This window comes from Protopterus annectens, chromosome 14.part0 (assembly GCF_019279795.1).
Source record: "Protopterus annectens isolate FY-2018-M chromosome 14.part0, PAN1.0, whole genome shotgun sequence".
In the NCBI taxonomy this organism is placed as follows: Eukaryota; Metazoa; Chordata; order Ceratodontiformes; family Protopteridae; genus Protopterus; species Protopterus annectens.
This window is the reverse complement of record NC_056748.1, coordinates 445,256,917-445,279,911: the sequence shown is the minus strand read 5'-3', so window position 1 is coordinate 445,279,911 and position 22,995 is coordinate 445,256,917. Positions and strand designations below refer to the sequence as shown.

The window sequence follows — 22,995 nt, the reverse complement described above, 5'->3', positions numbered from 1 at the left end:
AGAATATATCTGAAAAACTGCAAAGATCTTTGTATAGGCTGGGAAAACATCACGAAGCAGGTACTAGTCATAGTACAGCTGACGTGAATGACATGTCTGTTAATAAGTTCTGGCCCACTGCCAATCCAAGGCCACTGTTTCTTTATATACTACACTGCTACAGCACTGCTTCTGACTACCATAAGTATACCAAGGTGCAAAGGCTTGATGAAATTTTGGTGGTTAACCCCTAATGCCATTACTCCATTCAAACTTTTTTTTTGCACTCTGATGCTGAAGTCTGTTTTTTTAACATTTTTATGCAATTATCATTAAGACATAGGGAAACATACATTTATATAAAAGAAAACAAACCATATTAAAATATTCCCAGTTGCAAACATTATACATCATATATATTCTATTGTATAATTACCTTCAACCCAACTTTACTTAACTTCATCAATTCCTGCCTTCCCTGAAACCTCACGTCTCATAAAAACATTAATCTGCATGTACTGTTCCTAGAATTTCCATTTTTTCTATGTATTTTGCTCCTGCTCTTTTCTAAAGATCCCACCTCCAGCTCAGACTTCTACAAAAGTACTCTAAATGTTGAACATCTACTTTTTTCAATTAGTCAGAAATATACTAGACATGACGTGTGCTCTAAAGCAAAGAAAGAAAGAAAGATTTGGCAAACAGGGAGATGTGTTAAATATGGATTCACTTCAGAATATCAAAAGTTTAAAACTTCGACTGTCATATGGTGGGAGACCATATGACTGAAGTTTTAAAACTTTCGAAATTCTAAAATAAATACAAAAACAAAACCAGGTTGCCCAACGTTTTTGCAGGAGGACAAGCCCTCCTGCACCCCCCCCCACACCCCGCTACTTAAATATATCAACTCTGAGATCGCACTACAGCAAGGAAAAAGGAAAATCTCCCAGTCTGTGCTGTATGGAGATCTCCTTTCAGAATTTTGAAGTTTTAAAACTTCGATAATATGGTCTCGACTATATGAAATTCAAAGTTTTAAACCTACGATATTTTGAAGGGAACCCGTTAAATATACACAAGGCACGAGGTTTACTACCAGCTAAACTACAAGTTCAGCAACTAGGAAGAAAGTTCAGTAGGTGCAAGAAAACTTTGAATAGAAATCTTTCCAATTATTTTTACTCCAAGGGTCCAATACAAAACAAAGTGGGAGAAGTGTAGGAATATCTCCTTATATTCTGCACCCTGGGGACATGGTAACAGATAAACATTAACAGAAAAAAAAGGGTCCAATGATCTGAACTACCTAGTTCTAAACTCTTGTGCTCTTTCCTTGCAGGCAGAAATGTAGCTTCTTTGAGTGCAGCTGGTCTTTGAGTCAGTTCACTTGGACAACCAATCTTAACAGTTGGGAAGCTGTTAGAGGGAACAACAAAAGAGATGGTGGTAATAGCAGAAAATAAACAGGATGGCTGTACAAATATGCTGAATTTATATTCTAGAACTTTGTAATTATGTGCAAATGTATCAGGTTAGTATGAAAACAGCATATTTTAAGCAAAGTCAGAAGTGAGATAACAGTATAAAGTAAATTGCAGGTTAACCCAGCAGTTCATTTCCAGTCATCATACAAGCAATTTTCAAATTATTTTTGAAAGACAGTTCACACATCTGATGGACACAGGAAGCTTATTCCAGAATTTAAGCTGGTAAGGTAGAAAAAGCACAGTCATTTAATTTATTGCAGTTAAGGATACAAATACAAACTCATATGGCAGTCTAACTACATGGTGGTGGGGGGGGTGCACTGAACCAGAATTAACTGAGGGGCACTTTTGGAAGTGTAGAATGGAATTATCAATATTTAGGAAGACATAAGCATTACACTGCCTGAAATTAAGAGAAGTGAAACTGAAAAATGTGACATATTCATTAATATTTGATGAAAGTCCAGTAGCAAATCCGATATCAGTACTATATACTTGCTCACAGAAAGAGAGGATGGTGTTCTGATTCACTGGAATGTTATTTTTTTATTTTTACGGTTATATTTGTATTTATATACTTTGTTGACTAGCTTAGCCCCACATGGCTAATGGCCTATTTTCAGGGGAGACCCAAATAGGGTCATGCCAAAGGACTGTCACCAGTGGTTACAGAATATGAAGATGGACTAGGAAAGGAGAAAGGAGGCTGAGAGTGTAGTGCTGCAAAATATGAAATATCACAAACTAGACTCCGTAAGAGGAGACTGTTGTTAGAGTTTTAGGAAGAAGGCATGTAAACCCCTGTGTTGGTGGAAATGATGGATTGAGAAAAGCCAAAATTTGATGATGAAGTAACCTGGAGTACTACTTTGGATTACATGCTGGGAGAGGTAAAAAATAGAGGTGCTGCCAGATGAATCAGATAGATGAGATGGAGTACCAGAAGGTGCTAACAACTGTTTGGGGGTATACTTGGCCAGTGGACTGGCTGAATTTAAAGGCAAGACTGCATCAGGGTGTTGCTGTGCGCAGTAAAAAAAACATGTACATATGTAGAAATGGTAAACAAAGGAAAGAATGATGTGACTGAAGCTGAAAAAAAGACAAGGAATGATGCAAGGACAACAAAACCAGAAGAGAAGATCAGTAGTAAAAATAAAAAAATAGAACAGTGACATTATTAATAGATATGACATTATGGACAGTATTATTTTCCCTTTAAAGAACAATACATAAGAGCATTACCACACAAAGGAACAAGAGAGTTTTGTGATGTTACTTTTGAAACTTTTACTTTACTTGAAAAATTTATGAATCAACTGTAAAAAAAAGAGTTCATTTCCAACAACTACTAAGTATATTTTTTCAGATCTTGGGACTACAGTTAAGAAAGAAACTAAATGTGCAATTCAGAACATTTGACATAGATGAACTTGAGTTAACAAAAATGTTTCTGTCTATCTGTAATAAGCTGTAGGAGATTTAAAAATTTATGATGCAACAAATGCTTGGCAAGGAGGTGGAAGTATGGGTGATCCTGGATATGAATATAGTATATTTCAAATGTTTGAACTGTGAATGGGAAATGCTGAACACTGAGGTATTAAGGTGAACCTAATGTATGTTTTTTTTTGTGAGAATGATACCACTTGGTACAAGAGTGTAATAAAAGAAGATGTAATCAATGTGGGTAAGAAGAACATACCACAAAACCTTTAGGCCATGTACAAAATATAATAAATTTGAACATTTTTGGTTTGATGGTCCTTTACTAGAAAAAGAAAGGTTAGAAGAAGAGCATATTTCTGAATAAAAGAAAGAAAATAATACAACTAAAGATATTGGTGGCAAAAGTATCACTGGGACATAACTGTAGAAAAAAATGTACCTAGTTTGGTGAAGGGTGAAGGGAATGAGATAGGAAATGTTTTACAAACAGAAATCATAATAGTTCAAAATAAAAACAGATACATCGAACTACAACTTGAAGAAGGGAAAGAGGGGGAAATTTGAGACCAGAGAAGGAGAAGAAGAAAATTAAGATAAATCATATACAGGGAGGGTACAGATAAGGAAAAGAAAAAGAAAGACAAAACTGGAAATAAGAAAGAGACAAAAGAAAAGGGATGAGTTAAGAATATTACCATTACATGTAAACCAAATTCAAAATTATATTAGAGGTGTGGTAGTAACTGAATGGTGTAAAAACAAGTATGAAGGTTATATGTTTGTTAGACATGAGATGTGTAATGGAAGGTAAATGGAAAGGAATTGAGGCAATATGGGGAAAATATTATATTGTCACTGAGAAGTGATATATATTCAGGAATTGGATTCTTATCTTAAAGTAAAGAGATAAAAACACTGAATGTGATGATAGTAGTACCTGGAAGACTAGCAGCATGTGATATAAGGAAAAGAAAAAGCAACTTAAAACACTGTCTTATTAAATATGCCAATTATGATTGTGGGATATTTTAACTACAATTTGAGAAAGGAGAGGAGAAAAATAACACAAGATATTAAAGCAATTTCAGAAGCTATAAGACATGGAGGGTTAATAATACAGAATGGATATATAAAAGGGTGACTTTTAGAAGTGAAATAGATCACATGGTGTAGTCAAAAGATATGAAAGAAATAACAGGGTAGAAATGGCTGAGTTTCCAGATCATATGGTGGAATGGACTAGAATAGGAGATGACAGAGAAGTAATTAAAGAAGGGAATGGAATAAAAATATAGACTGATGAGCATGCTAAAACAGATGAGATGAAAAGGGACTTGAGATTTTATGGGAAAACCATATGACAAGGAGAATACATCATGAAAACTGGGCAAATTGGTGGAGTCCTTATGAAAAAATAATACAAGAAAATACATCTGATTGTAGAAAAAAGAAGCAAAAGAATAGGAGAGAAATAAAAATAGAGCTGTATTAAAACAACACAGAAATGGTTAAAATGTGTTACTTATATAAACATTTTTAAAAAGGAAACAAAGGATGTTTCACCACTGTTACCCAAAGAGATAAAAATAAAAGAAGGAAGCATGGATGTAATGTTTGATGAAGAAGGAATTATTTCATCTAGTCAGATAGAAATAATGTAAATTGTGAAAAAAACTTGTGAGCAGAATATATGAAAAGGAAATAGTTCAAGAAATATGATTTGTTAAACAAATCTGAAAATATTAATTATCTAGAAAATGAGATTACTATGAGATAAATGGAAAAATAATAAAAGAAGAAAGGGAAGACTAAGCCACAGTACTAGATGGATTAGGTTATGACTTTTATAAAGAGACGAATAAAAATGAGAGATTCTGTGAAATATTCAATAAATTGAAAGAAAAAAGGAATAACAGATGAAGGGAGTTGTGGTGGAGTAATAACATTTATATGGACAAAAACAAAAGAAAATATATAAAAAAATGGAAACGGGTAACAGGAAAATGCAGGTTATAAAATCTTTATGAAAAAGGTTGCAGAAAGCTTTGGATGAAGTTACAAAAGAAGGGGAGGTTGTGGAATTAAGGGGAGAAAGGAAGAAGATGTTAATAATAGTCAAATATGGAATAAGGCTAGTGGAGTGAGATGTGGCAAAGGTGTTCATAAAGGTCAGTCAAGAAGTGATAGGAAAGACTTGAGACATATGGGATAGGAGAAAATGCATTGGATTTTATAAAAAAAAATATGCTGTGAAATGTCATATGTGAAAGTTCTGGCAAATAGATGAATGGTAGGAAAGATTAAAAAATTAGTTTATAAAGGATGTTCATTAAGCAAGTGTTTACTGCACTGGTAATGAATGCAATAATTTAAAAACTTATGTGTGAACCAAAAGAAGCAAAATGAGAGATGGGAAAAGGAGCTGTAATATCAATTTGTCATATGCAGACAATTTAGTGATTCTGGCTAAAACAAAGATATGGATAAGTGAAATGGTGGTCTGAGTGAAGGACTTATGAAAAAAGCTTGGTAACAAATAAGTCAAAAATCAAAGAGTTTGATGAAACTAAGAAAATAAATGGAATATATTATACTAGGAAGGAAATAATTGTACTGACAGTGAAATCTGGAAAGTATGAATATATAACATAACAGTGGAAAACAAGGCTGGAATAAATAAAAAAAACAAAGTTTTAAGCTATTATTTAGCAAAAAGTTGTATATGTTAGACATGCATATGTTAGGAAAATTGGCATATTTAAGGGCTGTGTTTCTAGCTAAAATCAGAGAAAGGAATGTTGAGATATTTTTCATTTTTAGTGGGATCAAGACTGAATCCAGTGAAAAGAGTGGAGATATACAATAAAAAATGGAGAGGAGATATGACTGAAAAATTCAGTAGTCTACTTAGCATATGTTTCTGGCTAATAAAGAAAGTGAAAAAGCGAGAGGTACAAATGATGAGGAAAATTTTGTAAGGAATGAAGATGTATGGAAATATGAAGGAGAAAAAGGTAGTAAAAATATGGATGGAAAAGAACATGAGAATAAAATAAAATGATGGCAGGTGAACTGATGAAAACATACAATTATGATGTAAGAATTTTATGGAGCAATATTATATGGTATATCCTTGAAAAGAATGAAAAGAAAATGTAAAAATACTATAAATAATAAAAGGAAAAGGTTTTAGATTTTTTATGAAGTAAGGGATTTCTTCTTAAGAATTTTATAGGATACGTTACCAGTTAAAACTAATATGAAATATAAGACAGTGGAAGAAAGAAACAAACTGTGATGAGTGTAACGAGGAAGAAAAAACAAAACACTTTTCTACAATATAAAAATGAACAGTTCTGGAGAGGTTTTTAAAAGGAAAAACAATGGACAGATTGAAAAAAAACATATATAACAATGGATATGATACTACATGAAAACTATGAGAAAGAAAAAAATAGGAAACTGAAAAATGTGGCAGAATATTGTGCGTAGAAATCTGAAGAGTATGGAAAGGAAGATGTGACAGACTATTGCATAATAAAAATAGAGACGATAAAGATATGCTTGATGAAATAAAAAAGATGGTTATTGAAGAAAGGATGGGGATGGCTAAAGAATTAAAGAAACAGTTGATGTCTTAGAAAAATATTTTTTTTCTTTAAAGGCTGAAAATGGACATAACTGCTTTTTTGTATATATGTTGAGGTTTAGAGAAAATATATCTAATATATGTTATATATATGAATGTGCAACTAATATTAAGAAGTGTAAGTAATAAAAGATGTAAATAAAGCGGTTACCTATTAGAACCACGAAGGTCCACTTACGTGAATACAGAAACGTCGACACGTATTCAGCAAACCGCGAAAACACCGATCATCCTGAAGCGCGAAAATCTAAATGTCGAATCGTCATAATTGGCCCTTCTGTGGTATAGCTCCATAAGGTAAGTGTGCGATGGTTACGGACCTTAGGATTACGGTGCAGGTTAAGGTAAGTGCATAGATAGTAATGTGTGCAAGGTTTAGTGCAGGGTTAGAAGTAGGATTTTGTTTAGTGTATGTATGTGGCTTATTTATTTTGTTTGGGTAGGTAGTATGTAGTGGGCGGTGGGGTTGGCCAACTATGATGACTAGAGATTTTGAATTTTGCAGTTTAGGGCATTCGGTGATTTCTCAGTTAGCGCAATATGTGTCGCTGTTTTCATATTCGCTGAAAAGATCTTTTGTGCTTATAATATAGACCCAATAAAGCCACTTCTACTCTTTTTGATAAGTGTCACTGAATCATTTACATCTGCCTGAGCTGTTACCAACTAAGGCAGATGAGACCCTGGTTTAATGTCTCATCCAAATGATGGATTTTAGAGGAATAAGTGAGACAAGGGATAAGAGTATACTTGCTGTGAACAGGTAAGTATGTGGAGTCAAGAAGTATTTGACTTGGTAGAACATTCACATTTTCTACTGGGTGCAAAATACAGCTGAAGTGACAAAGCTACATTGGAGTTCCATTGTCAAGGGCAGCACCGAGTAGTTAAGCTAACAGTATAATTTCAGTGGTGGTGGTGATCATGATACAAAAACAAGGATTAAATATAAACAATATATCTACACTTCTATCAAGCAAATTCTTAGCATCAGTGAATATTATTACTATAGTAGCTACAACAACAACAGTAATGAAAATAGCAATGAGGAAGACATCAGAAACTTTCTACAGCAAAGTACATTCCCCATTCTCTCTAAAGATCATATATAATTTTTAAGTCAACTAATAACAATCACTAAAATTACTCAAGTAATTAATCATATGATATCAGAGAGGGTACCTAGCCCAGATGGGTCTTCTTTTGAATTTTATAAACAGTTTTCTGGAATTTTAGCCAAAATATTAAAGATTAGATTTCAGAATACCATATAAAATGTCTTTTTTGAGTTATATCTAAATAGATCTAAAACATTTCCCCACTAAAACCTAATATAAATTGTTCTGATCCCTATAACTTCAGACCTATAGCTCTAATAAGTAAAGATTTATAAAAGCCAGACAAATTATCCTTGTGTTACACTGGATGCAGGGAATATTTTCATGTAAAATATTGTAACAAAGGTAGATGCTTCTAAGGCATTTGTTTATATTAACAATGAGCTTTTATTACAAGTTTTAATTAAGCTTGATTTTCCTATTTTTCATCAGCAGCATGTCAAGATTATATCAAAAGTCATCTACACAACTTTATACTAACAAATCTTTATCTAAACCTATCCAGATATATTAAGGGCTCAGACAAGGCAACATACGCTGTCCACATTCATTCTCACACATATGTATATGTATATATACATTGAACCCTCCCTTATTTTTAATTTAAGCACTAAAATCATACATTAAATTTCCCTCAGTCTTGTACATATTAATGCTTATGCAGATTATATATTTATCTTCACCTAATTATGACCTACATAAAATCATAAATGCTACTGATATTTTATCTTCAGTTTCCAACTACAAACTTAATTGAATGAAAACAAATATGTTCCTTTTATCACAGAAATATGATTGTACTGATATTAAAAATTTAAAAGGAATTAAGCTCACTTATTCTCTCAGATATTTAGGAATTACTTTCAAAAAGGAAAATCTAATTTTTGGCAAAGCATTCAAAAAGCATTTGTAGATAATAAACCATGAACTTTTTACTTCTTTCTAATGTCACAATAATTAAAATGATTATTTTCCTAAACTCTTTTTTATGTTTATATCCTTTCAGACAATACCCTTATATATTTTCAAAATTATAATGAAATTAAGTAAATTTGCTACCCAAAATTCATTAGGATAAACTACTTTAAACACACAGCTCAAAAATTGTGGAGATCTAGCACTTCCAGCTTTCTCACTGTATTATTATACTATTAATTCAATTAGATTATTCAAAATTATAAACTGCCATGATTCAATTAATTCATCTAATCGTTTAGGGTTAAATTATGTTGCAAAACCAATAAGAAATTAATTAATTTGTAATAAATTAGCAGTGCCTTTTTAACTGATGTAGAACTCAGAGCTTAACAAAATTATAGCAGGTTTAATTAGTGCTTTCAGAAACGCAAAAATTGCTAAGATTACAAAACATATTTACTGACTCCAAATGATTAATCAAATCCAAATACTAAATTAAATGATACAATGACAAATTTGAAAAAAATATCCTTTATTAAAGAATAAATATACATACCATGTTACTAGACAGATCTGCTTGTCTTGATTCACTATGACAAAGTTTTAAACTACCCAATGGTTATACAGCATTTTTAAGACAACTATATGACCTTTTCCTAAATAAATATAAATTCAGTTCTATGGTCAAAAAATAATATTACTTCTCTAAAACAAATCATTGCTACTTTCCTAGAATACAAACCTGTCTCTAAAACCTATAAATTGATCTAATCCTTCAGATTTAATGATTTTCCTCAATTTTCCAAATGTTGGGAAATGTATGATGAAATTCTAACTTTGCATAACAGAATAAAAAGATTTGACTCTGAACCTTAACGTATCACTTTCAGATAATTTTATTATACCCAATAAATTATTAACAATAATGCATAATTACTTGACACCAACAAAATTACCATCCTTTATACCATCTATTTCATCATATAAACCAATCATATTCTGCTTCATGTTTGAAAAGAAGATCTGTTGCACATTTTTTTTATCTTATTCACATTCAAAATACATTTGGGGCACCTTATGAAAAAAATAGTTAAACTGAAATATAGTCACATTGAAATGAATTGCCAATTTCCAAACAATATAAACATTTCTGACCTAAGAATATTAGTAATACCGTGGCCCTAATTCCAAAAGACTTGTTCTCAGTGTAGATGACCACTTATACTGAGAGCAGGCTGACAGCAGGTGTTTTGGAATCTGGTCCATGTAATAAGCCTGTTTATAGATAGGCCTTACACCAAAGTAAGTCAATTACACTGGCACCAGGTCTTTCAGAATCAGGGCAGACTTGCACTGAGAGCAGCTCTTTTAGAATATTGCCCTATTTGTTTAAATAAAATAATACAATACTAAGAATCGGTTAGAAAGGCAATCACTCACCTTGGAAAAAATGCACTACACCATTTAAAAGTTATACAATTATGCATAAAAGTAACAGGATAAAACTGAGTTTACTAAAATCGTGGTATTCAGTACTATCACTTAAAAGACAACCATCTTTTTCTTCATTATCATTTTTATATTTATTTAGTTAATATTTTTAATTGTATTTGTGATTAAATCTGTAAATTCTGTAATGAATTTGACTGCTTCATTATAACCCAAATACATATAAATATATTCATGTACATTAACTTTTGCTGCCTTTATAAAGTTATTAGAGAGCAGCTATACATTTTATAGAGTCTTAGATCATTGTATCTCTAATTTTAAATTCTGAATTTAGTCTGAAAATAGTTTCTATATTTTAAAATGTAATGCAGATCAATATACTTTGTACCTAATATATATATATATATATATATATATGTGTGTGTGTGTGCGCGTGAGCCTGTGTTTATCACTTTCTGGTTGTGTTATTATATAATACTGTTTCCTGCAATTATCCTAATAAGATTTACTTACAATATTTGATGTATTTTATTTATCAAGTGTTGGAAAAGTTGAAATAAAATATATTTTGAAAAAAACAGATTTCAACTTAATATAGATTGCTACATTGAAATGATTACCTGAACTTCTGAGTAATCCTTAAGCAGATGTTTTGCTGCCTCTGAATGAAGCTCTTGTTTCTCTGTGGATTCTTTTATTTGTGCAAAAAATATTTTATGGAGCTCCATCCTCCAATGGATGACAGAATGTCTTTGGGTACTTATAGTTGCCTCCTGTTGCTTGCTCAACAGAAACCTCTGCAATCCACGTGTCTCACAGCTGTTCAGCTTGTCCAGAAGAGTTCTGTATTCCAAATCAGCTTCCTAAAACAAAGGCAGAAAAAAAGAATGAAAATTACTTGTAGTAATTAATTTTGTAGTTATAGTTTTGCCATAGTCACTCAAGTGGCTCACATCAGGAAATGAAGCAGCCAACAGAGAAGCAACTGCAGAACAAGTTGACTGAGCATGTCCATCTTGGCAGTGTTCATCTTTAGTGAAGTTGCAGGAAAAAAAATTAACAACTGTTAAATATAGTTAATCATATCAAGTACAGATGATCAGTTAACACATAGATAGTTTAGTGTACAATGCAAAAATAAGAAAGGTTTACAAAGAAGCCATCAGAAAACTGGTGTGAGAGATTATGCAAAGCAGCATTATTCAAGTTAATGATTTCAGTCGTACAGTGTATAATTAAGGATTGAATTACCACAGAAATGCAACAGCATCAGGGGAAAAAGTAAATGCAAACAAAGAAAATGAAAAAGATAAAAAATAAGAAAAAAAGAAAAAGTGTCTAAATGATAAAGCAATTCAAATCACTCTGTTTTTTCATTACCATATAAAAGGTAAGAGATCATAAAACAGTAAGTCTGAAAATGTTACTTACATTGTAAGTCTGTAAGAACAGGATGTTCATGTAGCAAGCACAATGGCATGCCTGATTAGTATGAAGACTGAAATACATTTTATGAATGCATACTAGGAAGACAATTGTCACAGTGCAGATGGAAGTCTATTCCAAAGCAGCTTACTAATCTGGACAGATTCGCAGAAGCCTACCACTATTCCTCATTTTCCTGTATGGAGATGCTTGAAATCAATGAACACCTATCTGTTGTTAAATCAAGATTTGTATTTTAACTACATTACCTCAGCTGTCCCTCAATTACTTGTATAATGAAATGGTACAAACTACATCATGTCCTTAGAGTGGCATCTATGCTTTCCATGTTTATACATAAATCCAAGAATAGATCTGTCTGTTCTAATTTTCAAGCATAATTAAGACTGCAAGAGCCTAAAATGCTTATAAAGGGAAGTTAATAGCAGACTAGAAAGAAGTGAAGCCCTTCTCCTTTTCATAACAGAAATTTGTGACTTCATCTTTGATCCTTATGGCAGCTCAGAATTATTCATAAAGTAAATTAAGGGTCACCTGTTTTCACTCTTTCTCTGTGCTGACTCATCGCCCAGTCTCAACATATACTTAAATGACCGTCTCTCCTTTTTCCACCTTTGCAAAGTTTCATTTCATCCACTGATCAGGAAAACTGCCTGATTTTGCAGGAGTTGGCACTTACATCTGTTCCTACGTTTCTGAAAACATTTGACATGCCCACTAATGTTCCAGTCCAGTATATTGCCATGCTGGCACTGAATAACAGGATCTTCCTTGACCTGTAGAAAACTTCCAATCTCATTCTTTTCTCCAACTGGGATAATTTATTACATCCCATTTCTATTCCCCAGATGGGATAACCCATCTTATTTTAACCTCTAGATAACAAATTTCACTCATTTCCCATCTGTAAAGTAGTCAAACAAAGCTTCTTCATCTCAATTTACATCACATTTCAACCCTTTAGTCTTCTAACTCTCAGTAATGTGACTTTCTGAAAGACTGTAGTATCAAAACTGTCTCACTTTTCCTTATCTACGATATCCTTCATAATATGGGATTGGCTTAGCTAAGCATATGATTTGGTTCATCAATCAAAATTTCCATAAGAACTCACACAATACAACCCTTCATTTACATTTTTTACATGTACCAGCAGATATCTACTTATCTATATACATGTGTTTGTGTGGGTGTGTGTACACACACAGCTTCAGTTACCTGAGATAGCTCTGTTGACTGAAAGCTGGATGTAAAACCAATTAACCTGTCAAATATGAAACAAGGGATGCTACACTCAGCACAGGTTCACTGACAGGATGAGCTCAGAAGTGGGAGACACAGTGGCAAAGAGGAGTCTGGACATCCAGGAAACAATGAAAGGGCAGTGCAGCAAAGCTACTTAGCTTAGGATCCACAGTCTACTACACAGGGAGAAGACAAACTGGAAATACTATGGACACTGTGGTGAGGGTCAGTCTTCAGAATATGAAAGGATAATGTCAAAATTAGTGGTAAACTCACAGCAATCAGATTCTAGTTTAAAGAAAGGGGAGTATTCATAATCTCAGCCAATGCCCTACAGCAGGGTTGTGATTCTTTGGAAAAGAGTGTTTTCAGGCATCAGCTGCAGGACCAACTAAAGCATGACAACATAAGTTGTTGTTAATAATGGGGGACCTGAGTTTTCATATTAGGACAGACAAGACAGGATATATTGTTTGCCTGCATCCACATGGATGGGCTTCAGGCATAAACAAGGAGAGGCCATTCAAGACTTCTGTCTGTTAAATGGTTTTATGGTGGCCAACACATGGATCCGCGAGAGAGACAGTCACAGATTACTAAAGGAGTGGCTACCATGCAAGTCAGGTAGACTTTCTTCTAGTAAGGAAAGGCCACTACAATTGAGTCAGAGAGTACAGTTATCCCCAGTGAAACAGTCTTCCCACAGCATAAACTACTGGTAGGCACAATCAGATGCAAGCAGTGGTCATAAAAGATTGTAAGGTCAACAACAACTAGGCTGAAGATCATGATACTGACTGGAACAAAACAACAAGTGTTCAAGTAAATACTCAGGGCTCCAGCAGGTCAGGAAGAAGAGCAAACAGGTGGAGTTAAAGAAGAATTTCAGGGTCTAAAAACAGCACATGTGAGGTCTAGAAGAGATGTACAATAAAGCCAGGTATGGAAATAAGGCACAAAAGGAAATATGGTGGTGGAATGCAGAAATCCAGGAAGTTATCAAAAGAAAAGAGTGCAAGAAAAAGTGAAGACAGAAAAGACAGATCAGGCTAACAAAATGGCTAAGCATAATTTTACTACTGACCATTCACATCTCCCCCACCCATCCTTATCACAAACTGCAAGGTAAAACACCTAACCACATTACCAAAGTCCACTATGAAGTCAAAACATTTCCAACCTTACCTTCAGCTGCACACACATCACATGATAACAGTCTTTATTTACACCTGTACTACATTCAAACACACAAATCCCACGTTTACTGTTTTTAAACCCACCATCACAGCTGACATGCTCCTCCTAACTTGCCCAGCCTCTTTACTCTTAATTCCCAACCTCACTACAGCTATATCTTCACATACCCCCATACACCAATACACAACAGCCTCATCTAACGCTCTCCCCAATAAACAACACAGCTTCTCACGTATCTCCTCCCAGCTTTTCCCCTATACCCTCCCATTCTATACAAGCCACAAACTGGCCTCCTCACCTCCTATGAAACCACACTTGACACCAGTACTCTCACCTGGGAGTAAAAAACACTTCCCATGGTACACATTCCTCATTACCTATCTACTTAAATGTGGAGACATACATCCTAACCCTGGCCCACCCTCTAATCCTAACCACAAGAGTAACCCCAAAGATTTAAACATACTTACACTTAACCATAGAAGTATATGTAATAAAATAGCCCCACTGCATGCTTGGATTGATCAAAATAAACCAGACATACTAGTCCTTACTGAAACATGACTATATCCCAATGTAAAAGACTCAGAAATAATACCTCCAAACTTTGCAATAACCAGAAGAGATAGATCTAAAAAAAAAGGGGGAGGGATAGCACTTCTATATCCCTCTCCACTCAACATCACACCCTACACCAGTAATATACCCATGATTTACAATGTTGAGGTACTAATCTCCTTTTTGAACCTCAATATATCAGAAAGAATTTGCATAATAGTAATATATATCCCACCAGGTAACAATATACCAGTGTTGGAAAACATTTTATCCTGGGCATCCCAAACAATAAACCTTGAAACAATAATCTTAGGAGCCATAAATATAGATTGGCAAACCATAGCTACGGACTCCCCCACAAATAGTATAAATTTGTATGTTTTTTCTCAGCTTATCAATGCTCCAACAAGATAAAGCAAAGATCTTACCTGCCAATCCACCTTAGAATGGATTCTAGTATCCCACCCTGGCAATTACCCCTCTTCTGGTACACTGTCTAGCTCCCTGAGTGATCATCTGCCAGCTTACTCCCTTAGAACAAACTCCCAACAACTAAGAGTACACACTATAAAATCAGTTAGGAACTCAATTAATTTTTGTCAGCATGAATTCAACAATCTCCTACAGGAAATAGACCGGATACCCCTTAAACAACTCCCCCTTAATGATGCTGTACTATACTTTAATAACACCTTCCTTCGCATACTTAATACACTAGCTCCCATTCGTATGAAAAGAATTAAGAAGAACTCGGCACCATGGCTCTCTAAGGAATGTATACACCTGATGAAGCAAAGGGACCTAGCGTGGTCAACCTGGAAACAAAACAAAAATGAACAAAATCATGTTAATTTCAAAACACTACATAACAAAGTGACAAAACTAATCAAGAGAGATAAGAAGTCATATTATTCCCAGCTTCAATTCCAGCATAAAATCAACCCCAGTAAATTTTGGCACTCCATATCTTCTATAACCCTGGAAGAAATGGAGAGCACACCCTATCACCTGATACTCCTCCATCACAAATAGCTGAAAACTTTAACAAGCACTTCATAAAATCAATTTCAGACCTACTAACACCCTTAATGCTGAATCCCCCCACCCTTCAACCTATTCATACACCAACCCCAGGCCATCAACTACTTCTAACACTATCATTACTAACCCCCCTACTCAACAAAATGGCATACAAACCCTATTCTCATTTCAGCCCATATCCACTGACACCATTAAGAAACTGGTACAAAAACTAAAACCCTGCTCTACTTCAGTTGACAATCTCCCCCCATACTACCTCAAACTAACTGCTAACTCAGTCACCTACCCAATCAGTATCCTTATAAATAGGTCTTTACCTGAATCAAGTACCTACCATATGGAAACAATCTCACATCACCCCCATCCACAAAGGAGACAACTCTTTTGATCCATTCAATTTCCATCCTATATCCATCTTGTCACCCATATTCAAAATTCTCGTGAGATGTATCCATCAGTAGGTAATGCAATACCTATTGCAAAACAATCTTTAAACCAAAACCCAACATGGCTTTTGACCTAGCCACACCACAGCTACAGCCCTATTATCTTTTACAGACATCATGAACAAGGCCAGAGATGCAGGATGCTATGCAGCCTCAGTATTCCTTGATCTCTGCAAGGCCTTTGAAACAGTGTCTCACCCCTTACTTTTCAACATACTGTCTAACTTAGGCTTCTCACATAACACAGTAAAATGGTTTCAGAGATACCTCAAGGATCGTAAACAAGCAGTGAAATGATCCAACAAACTCTCACCCTTTCTCCACAACCCTACTGGAGCCCCCCAAGGCTCCATCCTAGGACCCCTACTCTTCATTGCACAAACAACCTTCACACTGCCTCTCACCCTGGGACCCCCATTCAATACGCTGATGATTCCACCATAATCTGCACTGCTCAATCACTCTCAAAAACTCAACAGTCCTTGACAGCAGTTAAAGCCTGGCTAAGAAATGCCCAACTCTTTCTTAATCCAAAGAAGATAAAGCTAATAATCTTTTATCCAAAAAACACCTCCCCTGTCACCGATCATTTCAATATCCTTGCATCTGACAACACTGCCATAGAAACAGTGCAGGAAACAAAACTTCTAGGTGTTATCATTGACAATAAACTTTCATTTGACCCCCATATACAGCAAAATATAAAGAAAACTCATTAAAAACTGGGACTTTTATATAGAAACAAACATTGCTTTACTGCACCAACCAAAGCTTCCCTTGCAAAAACATTTTTACTTCCCTCCCTTCTTTATGGTGCCCCTATCTTAACTTACGAAATTCTACCCTAAGCAAGTTGGAACAGTACTACAACAAAGTTGCAAAGTTTGCTACAAACTCTAAATATCACACACAGCACTGTAAATCACTCCTAGAATTAAACTGGCTAGAACTACCCAGCCAACTTGCCTTTATTCTGCTATCCACCTTGCATAACCTTATTTTCAAGCCTACTGCATGCCCTGCACTAGCCAGTCTAGTCACACCATACACATCAAATCAATCCCTACGATCAGAAAACAAAAATCTCTTAGCTATCTCAAAACCCACAAGAAAACCTGGTCATACTCTGTATTCATACTCTGTCTCTATACATTGGAATTCACTAACTCTAGCTACCAGGTTTATGCCTGGCCTAACCCATTTCAAAGCCTCTTTAAAAAATCATCTCAAAAATACATGGGTCTGCTCCTACATAAAGCCTGCCTAATGCTCAGGTCTTCCTCTTCTGTCACATTTCAATCCCTCACAGACTGCAAGATCCAAAAGCTCTTCTAACTCCTTCTCTGCTTCTATACCATATCCTTAAGCTACTGCTCAGGCTTTATTGCTTATATTCTTCTTAACTCTCTCTCACTATATTTCTGCATCGCTAACTTTCTGGTTGCTATTTTCTTAAATGAAACTAACATTCTATTTTGCATGTACTGTAACAGTCAATGTCACACATTGCATTACCTATGTACTTTTTTTTGGACACTGTCTACATCATGTATGATGAGAGTGACTATTATTGTCTGTTAACTGTATAAAATTGTCTAGCTGTGTAGTAATATATTACATCTTGTAGCAGTTTGTTCTTTCAGCTTATTTTTTGTATAGTATTTCTAATGTAATCTTTATTGTAGTGGATTATACTGTATTTGTATTGTACTGTATGTGGAGCATTTCTCCCTGGGCCTCTGCTGAAAACAGGTTCTGTAGACCCAGTCAGACCACCTGAGTAAACAAATGTCAAATAAATAAGTAACTAGTAGCAAAGAACAGGACATTAGAGACACTCCAGCTTCTGGAAAAAGACAAATGAGATCACATAAAAACTCTATCGGGTTGCAAGGGAAAGGCAGAAACCTTTCATAAAGGATGCGAGTGTTAGCCTGCTCACCAGTCCACAGGACATCAAAGACAGAAGGAAGAAATACTTCCAAGCAACTTTTGAATGAAGAAACTCCCACAGAGGCTGCATTTTCTTAGATGTAGATGAAAGAGGAAGAAGAGCCCACCCCAGAAAAGTAAGAACAGCACTAAGGGAAATAAAGTCTTGGAAAGCAGCAGGCTCAGATAAGGTAATTTCAAATTGATCAAGATGGTGTGTGAGTTAGGGGAGAAATGACTTTCGAGGGTACACATGGCAATATGGAAAGAAAGACGCATCTTAGATGACTGGAGAAAAAATACAAACTTAATGGACCAATTAGTCTGCACCCCAATTAGGGGAGATAAAACCCTGGACAAGGTCCTCACCATTATGGGACAGCTTTCACCAGTACTTTCCTAACCAAACTGGGACATTAATTAGTCACATCCACTATAGGACTGTAGCCAGAAGTGTCTTCAAATCCCTCAGTATTCAGAGATTATGAGAAAGCTAATCTGCTAAACATAATGATGACATGGTTACGTTCAACATCTCCCCCAATCTGAAGACCAGCTTTCGTATGCAGTATCTTTCACCGCTAAATTCTATGCTCATCTGAATAGCTGCATGCATGTATTTGTCCCCATTGAAAGTAAATACAATGATAAATTTAAAAATAAGCCTGTATGGTGGAACCCAAATAGAAACAGGTTCTACAACAAGGAAAAACACATTGTACGCAATCATAAAATATAACTCTTAAGATGCCGCAAGATGAGAAAAAAGTTATTGCTTTCAACTGGCTTTCTGGTGTCATTCTACGGGGATCTAATATTTCTCAGCTGAGGAGGATATGGTTAACAGACCACTTTGCTTTGCCAAGGATGGTCTGCACCTCTCCCCTCTAGGCTTTCAAATACTGCCTAAAACTTTATCCACCTCCATACTGCCTTTCTTAGGCAAAGTCAAATTGACAAACCTACCAACATAGCAAAATCAACTCAACCGAAGCTCAGGGTGTGACTGCTCAATTCCAGGAGCCTAAACAAAAAAGTTTTTGGTCCCTCCAAGCCCTCCTTACTCTCAAGAATAAAAACATCTGTGCAATTACTGAGACATGGTTTAAAGTGGCAAAGAGTACCCCAGCAGTACAAGGCTTCAGTGCCTTACACACTTTCAGACCAGTAACTGCACAGACAAGGGTTAAAGGATGAGGTGTCTCAATATACATCAGTAACAAGCATACCTCTAGGGTGGTCAAGCAGGATGGCACACTGGACTTCCGCTATACGCAGATCACCATAGACAAAATCCTGTACCATATCCTAGCCAGCTATAGGTCACATGCTTGCATGCATGTTTGTACCTACTAGAGACACTTACCATCCTACATAACACACTATTCATAAGACACTTTAATAACCACTCTATAGACTGGAAATCTTACATAGCCTCGGATCTACAGGCACAGAGATTCCTGGACTTCATAAATACAAACACCCTTGACCAAACCAATGTAAAAAAAAAAAAAAAAAAATTGTATATACAAGGAATGTAGTTGCTTTCACAAAAGTTTTTATAGCTATGTTAAGTATAAATCTTTTCATTAACTTTTTTCTGGAGTTACTAATGTAAATTTGAAAACGTGTTTTGTTCTGTGTGTAATCGCTCTGTTATGTTTCTATAATCTCTTGGAGCTTTTCTCCCTGGGCCTCTGCTGAAAATGGGCATATATCCAGATGGACTTTCCTGGTCAACAAATGTAAAATAAAATAAAATAAAATAATAAAATAAAATATTCCCACTAGAGGATCCAACATACTGGACTTCATGTTTATGAATATGGGAGAGTGCTTCAACCCCCCCCCACCATGTCTCACCTTCCCTGGTAATGTCTGACTATAAAGCTGACTCCTTAAAAAAAATAAATAAATAATCGACTCCATAACCCGATTAAAACCAGTAACAGTTAGGAACTATTCCAAGCCAAATGAACTTTCATTAAGTAATGAATTGTCAAAATTCAGTGGCCCTCCAAACGCAGAGAACACAGCAGTCTATGCTGAATTGCTCTTAAAAACTCAGTACAACCATATCAGTCACTGTTGCACCTACCAGAAGTAAACTCAGGACTATCCTTAGAAAAGAAAAATGCCCTGGTGGCATTCCAAATTAAACCGGATATACAACAAAAGGAAAAATATTATAGCAAAAATCAGGAAGGGTAATTCCTAAAAAAAGAGAAACTCTCTCAAAGTAATCAGCCAACTAACAGGGCTAATCAGGTCAAGCGAAGCCAAACTTTGAGGTGAAAGATAACCATTACGCCTTCTAAAGCTACATCAGAAACCTCAATGGCAGCACACAGGAATGTGCTGAACTAGTGGTTAATGGTGCCACATTCACTAAGTCTGGTGATATAGGCTCATCGGAGACTACTAGGCTAATGACTCACAAGCCTTTACAAGTCTGGCTGATATAACCTGATTTTACCCAGTATATGGCCCTATATACTAGATACAGTAACCCTGTTAGTGGATAAATTCACTTCCAACTTTACCCCCCCTCTCACCACTGATCACCACCTCAAAAATACCCACCTCTCCAACAATAACATGGGAGAATCTACTGGCTGCACTTACTAATGCCAAGAACGTGACCTAAATAGGCCCCAATAACATCCCAGGATGCCTCTTGAACAGTCTAAAATATAACTTATTAGGACTCCTGATGTCATTCTTTAACTCTAGTCTTAAAATAGGCTTTGTGCAACTTGAATGGAGGTCTGCAATGGTCATCCTTCTTCATAACAATGGACTTTCATCAACAGATCCTGGAAACCAGAGACCCATTAGTCTGACCAGACTTATTTGTAAAAACATGGAAAGAATTACTATGGAAATTATAAATAAGGACAAAGGAGATGTCCAGACACTGGATCCATCCCAGTTTGGCTTTGTCAAAGAAGGTCATGCTTACTGAATCTGGTGGACTTCTTTGAAAAGGTTAGTAAGGCAAAGGATGAGAGAAAAATGGTGCATACTGCCTACCTAGATCTTTCTAAAGCATTTAATACAACAGCCCACTCAGGCATTGTTAACAAACTTATGGAAGGAGGTATAAACTCCTTTATAACACACTGGACAGCTAGCTGGTTCACTGATTGGACACAGGAGGTTAGAATTGGTGAGACCACCTCCAACAACAGGCCGATCAGCAGTGGAGTCTTCCAGGGCTCTGTACTGGGCCCACTTCTGTTTGGCATCTACTTCTCTGTATCAAAGCAAATGTCAAAGGCCTTTGGCTGACCAAGTTTGCAGATGACTGCAAACTGGGAGCAGTCAATGAATCACCCCAAGATAAGAACACCCTTCAGGAAGGTGCAATACAGACAAATTATTGGTGCCAAAGCCATGGCTTAAAACTCAATATCAAGAAATGCATTATATTGCCTTTTTGGAAGTCTACCACCCAGGTAACTATGTCATTAATAACAGACCATTAAAAGTTGATTCACTAGTCTGGGATCTGGGAACTCATGTAGCTAATACCCTACCCCTTAACTAACATGTGTCCAAGGCAATGAGAAAACCTTTCTATTCTGTTCAGCTTATACAAAAGGGTAAAGGGTATGGCATTTAGGTCCAGAGAGGTAATCATACCACTGTACTCATCTATCATCAGACCCTTCATAGACTATAATGCCCCCTTTGGTATATACCTGACCAGACAAATGCAGAAACTGGAACATCCACAAAGGTTCCTTACAAAAATAATACAGGGAGTAAACACAATGTCCTACTCTGATCGCTTCAAAGCCCTGTTCTTTAGTTGTTATCATACAGATTTCTGAGAGGAAATCTTTGCCTGGGATACATGGCACCTCTGAACCCTGTTTTTGTGAACCTTTTGCACATCTGCAAAATAAACAGCATCAGAACAACTAGATTACAAGACCTAAACATTACTTGCTACATAAATATGACATGTTGGAGAAACAGATGCGTTTCTCAGAGAATTCCCAGTTTCTGGAAGAGGCTCCCCATCCCTTTTAAATGTAACTTGGATCAATGGATGGGTAATTGGAAATTCACCACTGGTCTGTCTCCTATGTCTATGATGGCCATCGGCAGTAAGTAAATCACTACCTAAGTCAATCAAATTTCTGAGTCACATTTGGGTTGCACAGCTAGGCTTATAAGGGCCACAGTGGTTGTTAGCCTACTATACATCTAGGAACCTATGGACCTTTGGCACAAATGCTCTTGCTAAACTTAACAAGGAACTCCACTCTTGGATCAAATCAACTAAAGCTAGACATCAGATAACAGTCACTCAGGAAAAAGACAACCATAAAGTCTTCTTTAATTATGTTAGAAATCTCAGAAACAATGCACAGCACTGCACAGAGTTACTAGCAAATAACAGCACACACTCAGACCCTGAGAATAAAGACAATCTACTAGCAGATAAATTTATCTCTAACTTCATCCCCTCTCACCCCTACACTCCAAGATCACATACCCACGGTACACCCAACTCAGATCTCCCAAGAGCAAGTCCTCAAAGCACTTTCCAGGGCCAGGAACATTGCTTCTATAGGGCCAGATAACATAACAGGCTGAATACCGGCCAGTCTGAGACAGGGTATGTTGAACATCATACAGAGGCTATTCAATATCAGCATCCAAACAGGATTTGTGTCAAATGAATGGAGGACAGCAACAGTCAAAGACAATGAACCCAGGTAATTATAGACCCAAAAATCTGACAAGCCTAATATGTATGGCTATGGGGAGGATCATTATAGAAATAAATATTAACATAGGTATCCTTTAAACTCTTGTCCCACTTCAGTTTGGTTTCATCAAGGTCAAATCTTGCCTACTTAACCTGGATGACTTCTTTGAAAAGGTTACAGAAGCAAATAAGGTAAATTGGTACACACTGCACTTCTAGACCTTGGAAAGGTCTTTGACACTATCCTGCACTTGAGTAATGTTGATAAACTCTGCCAGCTAAATGTTAATGCCTACGTAACTCACTGTATAGCAAACTTGCTCACAAACAGAACCCAGGCAATTAGCTTAGG

The 22,995-nt window shown here is 35.8% G+C and overlaps 1 protein-coding gene across 1 annotated transcript in view; it reads right to left on the bottom strand.

Moving 5' to 3' along the window:
* EVC2 (EvC ciliary complex subunit 2) overlaps nucleotides 1-22,995 on the bottom strand; it is a 1,983,677-nt gene that overhangs the window by 730,195 nt on the left and 1,230,487 nt on the right. The window contains exon 11 of the mRNA XM_044056208.1: nucleotides 10,676-10,918. Coding sequence (XP_043912143.1) covers nucleotides 10,676-10,918 — 243 coding nt within the window. The remainder of the gene's footprint in view (nucleotides 1-10,675; nucleotides 10,919-22,995) is intronic.